This window comes from Macrosteles quadrilineatus, unplaced genomic scaffold (assembly GCF_028750875.1).
Source record: "Macrosteles quadrilineatus isolate MER2022 unplaced genomic scaffold, UCM_ALF_1.0 Scaffold_1130__1_contigs__length_16571, whole genome shotgun sequence".
In the NCBI taxonomy this organism is placed as follows: Eukaryota; Metazoa; Arthropoda; class Insecta; order Hemiptera; family Cicadellidae; genus Macrosteles; species Macrosteles quadrilineatus.
The window spans coordinates 1-16572 of record NW_026543723.1 but is presented as its reverse complement, the minus strand read 5'-3'; the positions used below and the strand labels follow the sequence as shown (position 1 = coordinate 16572).

The 16572-nt window shown below is 36.4% G+C and overlaps 2 protein-coding genes across 2 annotated transcripts; both read left to right on the top strand.

Annotated features, from left to right (window-relative positions):
• The first annotated feature begins 14102 nt into the window (after positions 1-14102).
• LOC128982730 (uncharacterized) lies at positions 14103-15036 on the top strand. The gene is made up of 3 exons (XM_054401669.1): positions 14103-14129; positions 14484-14824; positions 15015-15036. Exons 1-3 carry the CDS (start codon positions 14103-14105, stop codon positions 15034-15036), a joined length of 390 nt encoding a protein of 129 aa, XP_054257644.1.
• A 47-nt stretch (positions 15037-15083) lies between these two features.
• Positions 15084-15669, top strand: LOC128982729 (uncharacterized; the record flags this gene model as incomplete). Its single annotated transcript, XM_054401668.1, has 1 exon — positions 15084-15669. A coding segment is annotated over exon 1 (586 nt), but the record flags the coding sequence as incomplete, so codon positions are not given.
• Between the last annotated feature and the right edge of the window lie 903 nt (positions 15670-16572).

Genomic DNA, 16572 nt, shown 5'->3' with positions numbered 1-16572 from the left:
TTGTTTAATGTTTTGCTACAAAGATAAACCAAACTCACTATTTTTAATTATGTGTATTTTTTAATGGAAATACATTACAAGTAAGTGATGTGTGTTATTTCAATATGATTTAAAAAACAGGTCATACACTTTACAAGGGGTGTCAATAAATTAAGGCATCTGAGCCAAATCAGACGGTTAAAATCCGAGACACACATCGTGTTCACTACTGTTTTAACCGAATCTGAGACCAACATTGGGTTCACTACTGTTATAACTGGTTTCCTCACCTATGCGAAGATTACTCATCAAAGTAGCCCAAAATGGTTTAAAGGAAAATCTTCATTCCCGTCAAGTATAAATCATGTTCTGTGATAAGTTTTCTGTGCTTTAACTTAAAAGTGAACTCCAGTTTCCAGTAGACGGATATGAATGGAGTAAAATGCTTGGAGGTAGAAAATGTACATGAAGCATGATTGGAGTTAAGATGGAATCAAACATTAGTTCCAGCTTTTTAACATACTTTTACCAACAAAATAATTAATCATTAATGCCAAACTTGAAGAGGTACAAGTCTATGTGGATGATATATTAATCAAATCTGAGGGACCCTCTTCCTTTATTTATTTCTCCTATTCTTTATTTTTCAATCTTTATTTCAGGGTTTTGATAAAAACCTGAAATTTATCACATCTTTATAGTAATTGTGTATAATTTTAATTTAGTTAAGAGTAATCGAGAAACCAAGAATAACATTGATAATTCCATCACCAAAAAAACATACCAGAATGAATCTGCGATAGCTGCTGGTATAGATTTTATTGAATCAATAATTGACTCGATTGACAGAAATGAGAAGGTAATTGGATTTTTTCTTGACTTTTTAAAGGCATTTGACTCTGTTTCACATAAGAAATCGCTAGAAATTCTTCATAGTTTAAATATTAATAATAAAGAGCTTAAGTGGTTCAGTTCATATTTGCAAGGAAGGCAACAATGTGTCCAAATACAGTACAATTTCTGCCATCCAATTCCAAATAGTTAATACCCTTACACTCAAAATGTTTACTCTGAATACAATAATATTAAATATGGTGTCCCCAAGGATCTATTTTGGGACCTCTTTTATTTATTTGTTATATACTGGGGAGGGGGTTCCCACTAGCTATCGATGGAGGAGGTTCAGTGTGTCTTTATGCTGATGACACCAACATCACAAAGACAGGCAATTCTCAAGAGGAAGTCGAACTGAAATATTTTCTAAATATTTCATCAGTTAATGTTCAGTCAAGTTGTCTTTGTACTTTTGTATCCGTTTTATATGTCATTGTTTTTAACAGTCTCAGTCTGTCTGTAATTTCCATCACATGACCATATGTTAATTCCCATTGTTGCATGTTTCAACACCCCCTATGGCTTTTATATGTACTTCAAATGATCTGAAATGTTTGTACTGTAATGAAGATCACAAAATATACAGTTGCCCTGTATTTCAGAATAAAACCGCTCAGGGGCTCAGGAAAGGTTTAAAGTTATACACGACTTTAAACGCTGTACAAATTGCCTCGGTAATCACTTTGCTGAAAGCTACAAGTCTACTAGTACTTGTAAGATTTGTTTCAAAACTCATCATACACTCCTACATTTTTTGAAGCCTACTAAGCCTGATAACAGACAAAAGCCTCCAACCCAGAACAAAAAGAAACCATCATGAACTTAAAACTGTTAACTCCTCTTTCCTCCTTCGAAACTGACAGCTGTAACTCCTGGCCATTTTCTTATCAACTCTTCTCTGACATCTGTTCCTGACCCAATAAAGACCTCACCTCTTATTGATAATTTACTTTAAGACTTCACCCAAAGCCTCAATGCTGCCGTTGGAGTCTAGAATATTAGAAGGCCCCTCAACGGCAGCGTTGTATCAAACGGAACCTCAAGAAAGAAAACCTCAATGTGTGTAGACCCTGTTTTCTCCAACACACCAGCTCCTCAAACTTGCAGACGAGCTGATCCTCATTCAATATCATCAGCCAGAGTGTTTTCATACCACTAAACGGTGTTTAAAACAATTTTACACCCCTCTCTGGTAAATTCTCTTAAATTGTAGGCCTATATTTTTCAATTTCTCTTTTGTTGAATCCTGTTGGTTCAAAAGGGGGCGGTATCGCAGAAATCACATCACAGGTGTGAGATTTCTGTACCAAACGATGTATTTCAATTTGTACATCATTATTAATATACTAAAAATTTAAATCAAAAAAATATTTGTTATGGATTCAAAATTAGCTGTCGTCATACATGCAAACAAAAAATTAATAGTGCTGCACCCTGTTGGTAAACCTTGTAAATTTGTAATGCTATGAACATCATAGAACCAACTTGTTTAACTGAAACAGCTGTAAAGATTCATTAATTCCTTTTCAATATGAACGAGATGATAGCCCGTCCTACGTACGGGAATTGAGTAGTCAGTTAAAACTGTGTATAATTCAGAACAGCTAGTTTACACGTATAAAGACAAAATATTTTCTTACAGTTTTAATGTGAAAAATCATCTTGTAAACAAATGTTGAGTGGTCAAATATGTTTTATTCCATCATAGGCCTATACGATATGCATTTTAAATCCGATAACTTTACAATAAAACAGCAATTGTGACGATGTGAAAAGCGTTGAAGTGAGATTTGCGGCCGATTCGCACACTGATTATAAGTAGCCTACAGTAGAGAGTAATAGCTTTGACTATTAATATAATAAGTCAATATCCAATAGACAATGGTAATAGTCAATTGAGAAGTGTATAGACCTATAGTCAACAATACCACATGCCATCGCCTGCCTCTTCCATAATTATTATCACCACAATACAATCATTCATACTATACACAATTTCCAGTGTCTGAATAGAAACTACCTAAAATAAAACGATATTATCCAATAAAATTTACAGTATACACATAATATACACCTACACATAATATAACTTTGGTATCCTAACATCATTAAACGTATCAATTTCACTGAATCAATTGCTAAAGAGTAAACAAAGAAAAGTAAAAACAATAACATATAGTTTGTTTTGAGACAGCTGTTTGGTAAAACATTCATTTGAAAAAATAACTGGTCACATGTTGAAGTAATTTGAAAAGTAAACACGCTAGTAAAGCTAGTGACGTAATTATCTATGTTAATAATCCATACCGTTATCAGTTCTAATATCTGTAATAATTACCCATCCAGAATCAACCTACAGCGTAATTTCCCATATCAATTTATTAAAAGTATAAGATATTTATAGTTGAAATAAAAATGATATTTTGCCTACATCAGCGCCCCCACACGTAACCACAACTAACACACGCCAAACAATCTTTATTTTCATAAAAGGATGGTTTGTCTAATTGCAGTATCCTAGGTCAATGATGCCGCTGTGTTCATATCTCATCCATCAGTTTATCTTTGGATAAAACCAGGCTGATATTGTGGTGGTAATTTAAAATCGTGATTCCTGATTATTCTTGATCTCCTTTTCTATGACATCAAGATTTCTGAGCCTAATCCAAACCAATTGTAAGCAGACTAACATTAATTGTAAACAAAAATCTACCCAGACGAATTTTAAAACATTTAAATATTGTTGTTTTCCAACTCTTTCCTAAAAAGGTTGAGCAGTAAAATTATTTGCATATCCTTTTCTTTTAAGACTCGTGTACAGAGCCTCTATTTGTATACAGCAATTGTTTTACTTATCTCTGTGGTCTAATTATATCTACTAATCTTACTTATTTCCTATAATCAATGACAAAATCAGAGTGAATAAAATAACCTAATAGTTCTATAGAATATTTTTATATTTAACCAGCTGTTAGTTAAAACAAATTATATTGCACTAAAACAAATCAAAGATTGCTTTACACAATAATTTGAACATCCTAGTATTTTACTATGAATATTTAATTAATCTGTCATCCTCTTGCCGAAGAATTGAACGTATCAATGATTAGCATTACACATAGTATAAATAAGTCAACCCTAAGTATGTCTTTACATTTTTATCCAAATGCTGAATTTGTGACACAAAAGCTGAATGTTTACAGCTGTTATGTTAAGCAAATTATTTTATGCCAAAAGCTAGTTTAGAATCTTAGCGTCGGCTGCTAGACTTTTAAAAAATTAAAACTTAATTTCTAAAAAACTGGGACCCTACACTAAAGTTATGGCTTCGACATTCCCTATTTCTCCAAATTATCTTTCTTGCAACACAAAAATCATGAAAATCCGTCGAGTGGTTGATTCAGAATCGTGAAATAAAAAAACACTATTTCGTTTTAATATTATAGATACTCAGTCATAAGGTTAACATGGGAAACTCCAGAGCCACTGGGGTGGAGCCACGACACTATAAACAATTATATACAATTGTTTATAGAGTTAGAAAAGATAACAAAGTAGTTGATGCATTACCTATCTTGCGTATATATATTTTTTTAGATAAAACTCGAGGCCTCTTTTTAAACTTGTGTTCGCCAGTCCACATAGGCATCGGGTCTGTGCTTGGAACGTATCCAGTAAAGGCTCTTGTCCATCCTCAAGTAGAAGTTATTATCTTGATAAATTGAAAAGGAATACTCCATTTCAAATTTGTATTCTCTGCAGTCAAGAGAAACTGCTCATACTTTGATTGTGAGCCTCCAAAGAACTGCACGCTTGGAATAGCGGCCTAGGCTTATGATTATTGGGACAGGTTCCAGTTTTATGTTTTTAGAATAACTGAAATATATTCCATAAAATTGCATGAGAAATCCAAAAGTGCTTCCATCTCGCGCTCTGACCCCTTGCCCCAAAATAGAAACCGTTAAAAACCCGATCGGTTTTTGCCAGTTGTGCCAATCCAGTGAAACCAAATCCGAATGAATCGTCCGGTTCAGCATTGCCGCCTCCACCTTGCCGTTGCTACTTAACCCTCGGACAAACACCAAAACAGGTCCAGATTTTGAACTTAACGGAAACGAATGGCTACAAAGGGACGTCGTAGGTGGGGGGGAGGGGGGTGCCCCAGGTATAGAAACCAGTTTCTCCCCGCTCTTTCCATGATTGATGCTGCACCACACAATTATCTTCCACCTTTGTGCTGGAGTGCGTCGTCTTTTTGCTTTTCCTAGCGTTGCGTCTTTGGCCGCAAGCGGTCAGTACACTCATCTGCCTCTGGGTCGGCTTTGTCTCTGGCGTCTGAATTTACGCTTTACGCCTGAATTGTATTGTATACAAAGCACCATAAATCTTTGTAAATGAATAGCGCGTTTCCAACTATGTTTTACATGCAATAGTGCGAGTTAAAAGATAATAAATGCAAAATCCTAGGATGAATATAAATTATTTTGTTGGTTTATGTAAAAAAAACGATCTAGATACTGGGTTATATAATTCCAAATTGCGTCATAGACGTGACATTTACAAAAACACGTATTGGGAAACACGCAGTTAGTTCACGAATTGCTGAACCTGACGAAAGCTACAGAAATGGAGCCTTTTCATCCTACAGATTAATTGTGCACTATTTTAGCCATCATATACAGAAATCATTGTCATGGCGAATTTGTCCATCAAAGTTCAGATATTGGTTTCAGTAGTATTGGCACGAGAATAACAAATAATTAATTTTAGTAAAAACCAACCACTTTTTGTTGATCTGATATGTTGTAGGGCATAATTTAATTTGTAAGAGCTATTTTGTGTGTGAGCAGGTGGTAGCACTGATTGGATAGGTCAGGTCCAGGTATACCTGCATCCCTTTCTTTGATTCTCAGTTCCACAATAATACTGTGCCCCCACTCCCACTCCTCCCCCAATCAGTCGGTGTCCAACCAAACTTCCTTTCATTTATACCCAAAGAAAAGGAACTTCAATCCAACTTAAAGATCGAGCCCGCATATAATGTATAATAACACATTACACCACGGTAATCTTAGTCACAATGTAGTAGGTACAGTATTAACTGAAAGTTTGAAAAAATAGTAAATCCTTATGTAAGATTGGTTCGAAAACATTAATAATTTAATTTAAAACGCATTCTTTCCGCGTTTTCAATACCACCCATGCTGCAAAATACAGGGTGTAAGATTTGGGTAAAATCACAAAAATAAGCAACATTTTGAGAGATTCAATACGAGTTTTACAGTTGTCTCGCAACATGAGACCAACGGGTTATATTTCGTAATTAGTTCAAATTGGTAAAAAATACTGTTAATTTAAAAACAAAAATTAAACCAAACCAGCTTGTGATATGCGACTTGGTTTAGACACAGCCACCTCCAATACACAGAACATGTGCTGTTTAACCTCAACCTAAATTCATCTCAGGAAAGTCTTCTTTTAATTAAACATAGGCTACCGTTGATGTAAAATACATTCATACCGTAGCTCAAGTGCGTTTTGAATATACTACTTCTACTTGATAAGACGTGTATTAAAACATAGACAAAATAAGTCTCCTGCATAAACTACAAATGGCACTTTGTTATTTCTGGTATTTCTCTGTGCTTGAATATGAGGGCAATGCAGTATGTGCTTGAATATGACTATGGGTTATAGTAGTATGTTTTCTGTGCTATGACAACACTGACAACAGTACTTTAATCATTAGCATTTTTAGCGCTGGCAGATGAAGAAGCGTACAACAAACCAACTCTTGCTACGCTACAAGAGTCACAGTTTCACAGATGCAAGGGCGAAGACCCAGAGGGGCAGATACCATCAGTCGTGAGGATCAGGATCACGCGCGCGCGGGAAATTCAGCACAGGATGAAACTGAGAGACCAGCGGCAGGGCAGAGGCTGTGGCTGAGAAATGAGGTTTTCGTGCAAAGGCAGAGCGGCCGCCATCTTGATTGCGAGCTCACCCTGTAGTTAGCTGAGCTGCGTGTCTGTCTGTCTGTAGCGTCCACGGCTGACAAGAGAATTGTTTCTGTATTCGGACACACTATCAGACTACCCGGAACAAGGTCTGGCCTAGCAGGGAGCTTGAATGACGTTGGGTCCGAAGTGAGTTGCCGATGAGACATCAACACATCAAGACATCAAGCTGCCTGGAGTTGGTACATATCTAACAAAAAAATCAAAGAAAATATCATCACAAACCAATGTAGCGTATCTTTCTTTGATTGTGTGTGTCCATTAACTTTCCCCCAAGCGAGGCGCTGCTATCATCACCACGAGCGCTACATCAAATCAAATCAAATCAAATCGTTTATTTGCACATTAGATTTGTATACAATAACATGTAACAAATATCATGCATCGTCAATATTTACAAACTAAAACTAAAACATACAACATGAGAATCTACATATATACACATTATAGGCTTAGAAATTCTGAGACGGAATAAACGGCATTTGAGCATAGAAAATATTTTAAGTTCCTCTTAAATAGGGACAAAGAGTCTTGGGATTTTATTGCCTGAGGCAATTTGTTAAAAAATTCGATCCCCCTGTAAAACGGACTCCTCTCAAAGGCCGCAGTTCTGTGCCTCGGATAACAGAGGATGCCTCCATTTCTCGTCCGGTGGTCATGGAAATGCCCTAGATGTTGAAATTGATCCCTGTTGACAAAGGTCAAAATGAGGACCTGCTGAATGTACAACGAATGTACTGTAAGGATGCCAGAATCTTTGAACACTTCCTTGCAAGGATGGCGATGGGAGAGACCGAAAATGCGCCTCAGAATCTTTTTTTGGAGCTTAAGTATTCTTTCCAAATCAGAAGAGCTTCCCCAAACGGCAATGCCATAACGCAAAATGCTTTCGCAATATCCACGATAGACGTCCACAAGAACTTCCCTGCTACAAGTTGAACTGAGAATTCGAATGGCAAACAGAGCAGAACTGGTGCGGTTAACAACACTTTGCACGTGACCATACCATTTGATGGAGGAATCAAAAATGACACCTAGGAATTTTGTGGTCAATGAGGGATTAGTGAGCTGCGTTTCAGGACTACTTTGATTATTCTGAGACGAACCAATCAGACCAAAATTGAGACATTGTGTTTTGTCTTTGTTAAGGAGAAGACCATTGTACTCAAACCAACTATTTAAGCTCTTGATGACCGAAGTGAATCTGTTCTCTAAGCTGGTTGCATTTGGGGCCTTGATTAGAAGTGCTACATCGTCAGCGAATAAATTCATGTGACAGTCATTTCCTTCATAATGGAGATCATTGATGTACAATAGGAATAAAATAGGAGAGATAATGCATCCTTGGGGAACCCCTCGCCGAGAAAGCATGTAGGACGATGAGATCGGACCTGAGGAACTATTTATGGAAACCTTTTGATAACGGCCAGACAAGAAAGAGCGGAACCACTGCAGAGCAATGCCTCTGACACCATAATGAAAAAGTTTATCCAAGAGGATCGAGTGGTCCACACAATCGAAAGCTTTGGATAAATCGCAGAAAACCCCCATCGTCTTCTGCGATTCATCCAGGGATCGCAATATCCGGTTCGTGAAGTCATAAAGAGCAGAAAGAGTGGACTTCCCTTTTTGGAAACCATATTGATGTGGACTTATGATATTAAACCTTGACAAATGACTAGAGAGACGACTAAGAACAACCTTTTCATAGATCTTTGATAATGCCGACACCAAAGCAACAGGCCGAAAGTCATTTGGCAAGTGGCTGTCATTCTTTTTTTGAAGAGGGAATATATTTGCGAATTTGAGTTTTGATGGGAATTTTCCTTGCTCTAGGGACTGATTTATCAAAATAGACACAGGGTAAGCCAACTGATGACCACAAAATTTCAAAATATTTGGAGAGATACCGTCCCACCCACATGAGTTCTTACTCTTTAGCGAGCCGATGACATTTAACACCTCGACTTCGTTGGTTGGAGCTAGAAACATTGAAGATGCCACCTGTGGGGAAAAAGAACGCAGCCTTCGCATAGATCCAGTCCCACAGGGTATCGGAGCCAGAGAAGTTGGATTCTCAATAAAAAACTTATTAAAATACTCTGTCATTAACTTTTTGTCAGAAATTTTTTCATTATTAATAAGCAAAAACTCTGTATCCCTATTTTTCCTATTCCTACCAGTCTCTTTTTTTACAATATTCCAAACAGTTTTTGGCTTATTTTTAGACTTCAATAATAATTCATCATTACATCTTTTTTTTGAGATTAAAATTAACTTCCTCAATAACTTAACATAACTTTTATAATAACTAATAAATATAGGATCTGATGAGCTTTTAACAATTCTACTCATTTCTTGTTTCTTATCCAATGATTTTTTAATGCCCTTAGTAAGCCATGGTTTTTTACAATTAGTAGCTTTTACAAGTTTTTTTGGAAAGTTTTCTTCAAAATTCAACAATAGTATCCTCAAAAAATTATCAAAAGTTACATCTATTTCATCTTTGACATTAAACACATTATTCCAATCAATATTTGACAAAACTTCTCTAAAATTAATTTTGTTTCTCTCTGAAAAAACACGTTTAAGTTGACTTGATGACTTACTGCTATTTTTTACCTTGTCTGTAAGATTCAATTTCAAAAGTTGAGCATTGTGGTCAGATAATCCGAAATCAACTACCCTTGTTTCACTTCCCTCCTGGTTGGTTATTATGTAGTCTATGCAAGTTTCCGACCTCTCTGTCACCCTTGTTGGTTCATTAACATGTGAAAACAACCCAAAAGAGTCTAACAGACTAAAAAGCTCAGTTTTTTGTGCCGAGTCGGATAGTGCATCAATATTTAAATCACCACATATAATTACATGTTTCTGTTTTGAATCTTTACTAACTAAATTCAAAATTTTTTCTACCTGATCAAAAAACCCACTGAATGCTCCAGAGGGTGGGCGATATAACGCCACCACTACAGTTGAGGTTTTCTCATAATTGATTTCTACTGCTGCACACTCAATTATATTTTCAATAGAGAGACTTACAAAGTCTCTTCTAACCCTTGAAGGTATGTTGTCTTTTACAGCCACAAAAACTCCCCCCCGTATACTATTAATCCTTCCGAAAAAAGACACTATTTTCCAACCCTCAAGCCTATTAAGAATCTCAAAGTTATCTTCACTTAGCCAATGCTCTGTTACACATAAAATATCTACACTGTATTGGCCTGAATCCAAATAAGCTAATAACTCGTCTATTTTATTGACAATACTCCTAATATTTACATGAAATAACCAAGATTCGAAACTTTTAGGAGAGATTACTTTACAACTGGTCTTTACTTTACAGAAACTTCTGGAGAAAGTAGAATTCCTAAAAAATCCTTAACAGCTGAACAACTAGTATTTAGATTAGAATTATTTACATTGGAGCCATTAACACCTAAAAGACTATTTTCAAGGATATTTTGGTCTGGTTTTGAGGTTGTGAGTGAAAGGGGTGGGAAATCTTCAATACGGAACATAGAAACCGGAAGGGATTTTTTAGTAGGTGATTGCCAGGCTGGATGTTTTGGGGAAGAACTGTGTATGGAAGTTTTCAAGGAAACATCAGGGAAGGGTTCGATCAGAGAGGTGTCGGTGGTAGGTGCAGGAACACTCTCACTAGGCTTGTCACGCCTCACTTCACTCACCGCTTTGGCACTTGTAGACTCAGTCGCGGGTGTCGAGGTAGTTGATCTGCGGCGACGCTCTGCATCTCCGATGAATCCCATCAGAAACTCTCCCAGTCGCTCTTTACCCCGTCGATTAAGGTGGAGCCCATGTTTGGTGAAGTCAGACCTCCTGAGAAAGTAGTTGATGTCTTCATAGAATAAGTTGGGTTCTCCCTTGTAATTCTTGATTAATTTCATAGATAAACGGTTTGCAAAAAATATATCATCGTTGCGGGAGGGGTCGTCATGACGATAGGGCACACTACAAACCAAAACGTTAGTTCTAAGTTGCAATGAAGTAAGTTGTTCTATTCCTTGAGAAATAGTGAGTTGCCCTGGTTCGTAGCGGTGTAGGTCGTTGGTGCCAGCCAGTACGATAACAAAATCGTCTTCATTGAAGTCTCGAATCATTCTAAGCCCGTCTCGAATAACATGTTTTAATTTAGCGCCAGGTTTTGTGTAAACAAAGGTACTATACTCATTTCCCATGCTTTTCAAGTATTTATCAAGATCCTTTCCTTGACTATCTGCCAAAATTGTAAGCTTCTTCTTCTTTTTAGTTTCACCTGTGCATCTTACACACGACTGGCCATTGTTCACTTGTTTAACTTGAGGTGACGCTGACCTGTGCACATCAGCCTGAACCTGCATTTGATGACCAATTGTACCTGATGACGGCGGCGAATTGTCCGATGCCAGCACAGAAAATCTATTGTTCAACTTAATTGTATCACACGTGTTAACGCTAAGGCTCGCTTTAACTGATTTTCTTGGTGTTGTGAATACTGAGTTTGTTGAAGCTGTGGCCGGCATTGTATTTGATGTAATTTTCACTTTTTCGTGAATTTCAGCTTGAAGTATGTTTATTATTGCGTTTTTACTTTTTAACTCTTCCTTTAATCCACTTTGTGACAATTGCAGGCTTTCAATTTCCGATTTCAAAAGTTGAACTTCCTCTTCAGCTCTTCCTTCATAAAAAGATATGTCCTCTAGGTTTAATTTCCTCATCGTTTTCTCCTCCTCCAGTTTTTTTGTGAGAAGTCTGTTTTCCTCTGTCAAAGCAATATTAGTAGTTTTTATAACGTTAATTGCAGTGATTGAGGCGTCTAACTTATTTAAAACCATGGTAATGTCAGGAATCAAGTCGACTATGGCATCTCTGGTGTACTTTTCAGATAGAGTCGAGAGCGTTCCACGAAGATTTACAGCAAAGTCAATCACTTCATCGTTTATAAGGTCACCTTTTCATCACTCAACATCAACATCATCACTCGGGAAACGGAAGCCTGGCGAGCTCTGGCCCTAATCCGGGGTCGAACCCTTTTACGCTTCATTAGGCTTCAGTTCGCACACCAACTAGCTTTCCCTCCAAGAATACCTCTCTCCCCAAAAAGTACCTGACCCGTGGGTAAGAGAGGAGGATGTCTTTGGTGCTCCGGTGGGGGAGGGGTGCAAAGGGCAATGGCTTTGGGGGAGGAAACACTTCCGTTACTGAGAGGGCAACTGATGGGATAGTGACCTTCCTAGAATTGAATTCTTATTGTTGAGATATTAAGTTAAACGAAATGTATTGCAGCCAATTCTTTGAATCACTAGAGTAATAGCATAAAGACGATTCAGGAAATGAGCTAGCTATTTCCGTCTTAAACTTAAGGCCCGTATTACACTATCATAGTTCTATGACATATATCTATTATCATATGTCTTTGATGAAAATTATTACAGTGTAATGTACCAACTATTATAATGGTTTTGAACTATGATAATATGTTCTCCTTGAGAGAACATATTATCATATATTTGATAATATAATATGTCATAGAACTATGATAGTGTAATACCGGCATAAGCATGAGTAATATATGGACGGCTCAGGAAATTACCAAATAGTTTCTAATACATAGTTGTTTCTAGCCTTTATATTTTCTGTTCCCTTAGTGCACAGTTTTTTTTACAATAATAACCAAAAACTTAAATTTTTTTGTGAATTTTATTATCAGTTCATTATTATTGTATATTTATTATTGTGAATTTTATTTTATATATTTGATTATCTATTTAGTCAATCCAATTCATAAGAACAATAAATAGTTTTATATACTAGTTGAGTTCACAATAAAAGTATCTTTAATTTGGACCGTATTTAAATAATGATGATTAAATTTAAAATAATAACGTAGGCCTAGTAACTAGTGTTGCATATACAACATTCGGTTGTGAATTTTCTTGTGCTTTGCCTTGGAACAAAAATTAGGTATATATGAGCGGTCTCTGGAAGATCACGCGGGTTTGGATGAATAGTTTAATGGTGCCTATTGATTTGTTTCTATTGATTTAGGCCAGGGAAGAAATATCTACCTAGGGTTTGCGTCATTGTATTTCTTTTGTCAGCCCCTTCAACATCCAAAAATAAAGACCAGTGAAACCTTTTTAAGAAATGGTTAAATAAATTTGAGAACTTGTGATTTGATTATTAAATTAAAAATTTGGCTGATTTCTTACTTGGATATTTGTCTTAAATACAATTAATTGCCAACCTCTCAAATTCAAACCACTCTTTCTGAAATCAAATTAAACATTTCCAAATGCTATACAATACTTTCTCAAATGCAATTCAATCTTCTCAACTACATTGGTTAATTTATCAAATTCGACTAAATAATTTATTTCACATTCGACATTTTCTAAAATTTATACAATTAACTAGCTGTAACCCGCGGGCTTTGCCCCGTTTAACTTCTTAATTTTCAAGATGATCTCGTTTGCATGGCTCAATCACGTCCTGGTTGAAGTTCGTTCGCTACGCTCACTCGCCTCCAGGTTGAAGTTCGTTCGCTACGCTCACTCACCTTTTGGTTGCAAATTAGCTGTTGTCATAAATGTAAAAGAAATAATAGTGCTAGTGCTGCACCCTGTTGGTAATCCTTGTAACTTTAATGCTATTGAACATCATAGAACAGAACCAACTTGTTTAATTGAAACAGCTGTTAAGATTCAATAATTCCATTTCTCATAAGGTTAACATGGGATACTCCAGAGCCACTGGGGCGGAGCCCGAAAGGATTTTTGAAATAAGAATATGCCTATATGTTAATCGGGAATGTGAGCTATCATCATGCCAAATTTCAGCCCAATCCGACCAGTATTTTTCGAGTTTACTTTTCCCATACACACATACACACATACAGCAACCATACAATTAATAACTTATCAACCAAATGTTGGAAAGATATATGAAGTAAACTGTGGAGCGGTTGTTTTCCCTATATCATTTACTTTTCTAGCTATATGCTAAAACATCTTTGGCATCTACAAAAGGTTAAATAAATATTTTATTTAAATTAAAAGGGTTAAATAAAGCGTAAACAATTTGGTTCAAGTACAAGTTCAAACGGTATCAGCAATCTGACTCATACTAAGCAGTAGCAGTAACTACTGTATGATATTTTATAAGGAAAAACACAAAGGTTGCAATAACTTTTGAACCGTAATTTTTACAGCAATGGGTGGTAAAACCCGGAACTCAAACGTAAAACTGAGTTATTGACATGTCATTAACATACTATGCATTAAGGTTCATTACATAGCACACAAATTGCACTACAGACTTTTTTTTAGTTACTACACTTTAACTATACCGCATTGTTATGTTGTTCAATTGTTATAAAAGCTCTTTATTTTTTTCTTAGCTTAATGTGTTCTTAGCATTACGTTTAAATACTCACTCCGCAGCAAGCCTGCAGACTAAGTGAATTTAAAATTGTCTGTATGAATGTTCGTAAAAATTATAGAGAAATTCGCGAAATCAAATCAAATACACTTTCTTAACTCTACTCACATTATAGGCGTTCATATTATTATTATTCTTGTTGTTTTTTTTTAGCCTTCGAATCCAACCAACTTCAAGGAACACACCCAACCCCCCAATGAGGTGACGAAAGAAGTGACGAAGGTTCGATTGGCACTCCGTGAAGCATCTCAACGAGTAGACGTTAAACCAGTGCAAGCCCTGGCGACTACTCTTCGGGATACCCCGGACTACGTGAAGGCTCAGCTCGGAAAACTCTCCACCATCAGACGAGATTTGCGGAAGCAACGTGAGAGATCTCTCCCTGCCCTTCCAAGGAACGTCACCGAGTTGGAGATTTCACCGGAGTTTGCTGTGACTGGAGGAGAGGATTCTCGGCCCTTCCTAATCCATGACAGCGGCCCTCGTAGAGACAGGTTCGTCGTTTTTGGAACGCCGGAAAATGTTGATATCTTAGGGAGGGCAAAAGTGTGGTGCATGGACGGAACTTTCAAAACATCTTCAAGACTTTTTCAACAGTTGTACGTAATACGTGTAATCGACGACAATGTGTGTACGACATGCATTTATGCATTCATGACAAACAAAACCGAAATTATGTATAAGGGGGTTTTTGCAGTTGTGCTAAATCAAATAACTCAGCGGGGGCATGCATCACGTCCAGAAATAGTTATGATGGACTTTGAGAAAGGGGCAATGAACGCGGTGAACAATGTTTTTGGTAGTGGTGTACAAGTGAAGGGGTGTTTTTTTCACTTATGCCAGAGCACTTGGCGACACATCCAGGGGAACGGGATAGTGAAACTCTACAAGAGTCGTCCTGACATCAAGCTCCACTGCGGTATGCTGGATGCTCTGGCCTTCCTACCGGTGGCAGATGTACCAGCTGGAATGCTCTTCCTTTGGGCGTCTGCTCCAGTAGAGCTGGCAGACATCCTGCTATACTTCGAGCAAACGTACGTCGGGGGACAGGTCGGCACCAACAGTTCAGCTCCCTTTCCTCCTCCTGTGTGGAACATGAATAGCATTGTTCTCCAGGACCTGCAGAAAACAAACAATTTCTGCGAGTCTTGGAACAACAGGTTCCAGCACCTTGTGGAATGTACAAACCCATCATTCTGGACGGTCCTTCGAGCGATTCAGAAGGACGAGGCTCTGGAGCGCACTAGTCGACTGCTACCATCAGAACTACGACCGGTAAATAAAAAAGAGCGCTCTTTAAGAGAAGTGATTAAGGAAAAATGTATCGAGTACCGCTCAGGTATAATGAACATGGAGACATTTTTACTTCAGGTTGGCTCGAAGATGAGGTTTTAAGGTCTATGGGCGTAACTGTATATATTGTAAATACCTATACTGTTATTAATTTTGTAATGTAAATTATTTTGAATGAATTTAACATTTCAATGTTATGCACTTAATTTATTTTTTTATCTTTTTAAAAAGTTAGTTTGTATACAGTATTATTTGTGTTTGTAATAATTTTTTCTATGTTTGGTTTCTTTTTGGTTTGTTGTAAAATTTAATATCCTTGTAAATATGTATGAGCGAAGTTTTATATATTGTTGTACAGTACTTTTTTTAAATTTGATATTGTAAATCGTTTTCAAACAATCTTATAATTAATATACTCTTATTATATACATACTTTCTTTTTTATCATATATAACAGTTTGTATATTTGTGTTTCTAATTTTTGTTTTATAAATGATTTCCCTTTGTTTTGTTGTAAAAAGTTAATTTCTTTGTAAATAAGTTGTATGAGCTTAGTTAGTTATGCTGTTAATACCTGTACAGTACTTTCATCTATTTTATATTAAATCGTTCTGGCATAACTTAATATTCCTTTATTATGTGCTTCTTTTTATTTTATCAAATTTCATCAGTCTTCTTGCTATACCACAAAATAAATAACGTCTAACATAATTGTTGTATACTGTATATCTAAAACCAATTACAATTCATTATTCACACTAATTATTATGTTTTATTTATTAACTCCTAAAACTACTTTTCAATTTAGTGATGTACCAAAAGCTTTTATAGTATTTAAATAGCTACTTCAAAAAAGTTGATAAGGAAAAGAAAATAGTGATGGAATTCTTCACTTCTTTCTGTGTTTGCTTGCAACATCTAGTAACTTACAAAACAGCGTGGTTTTATT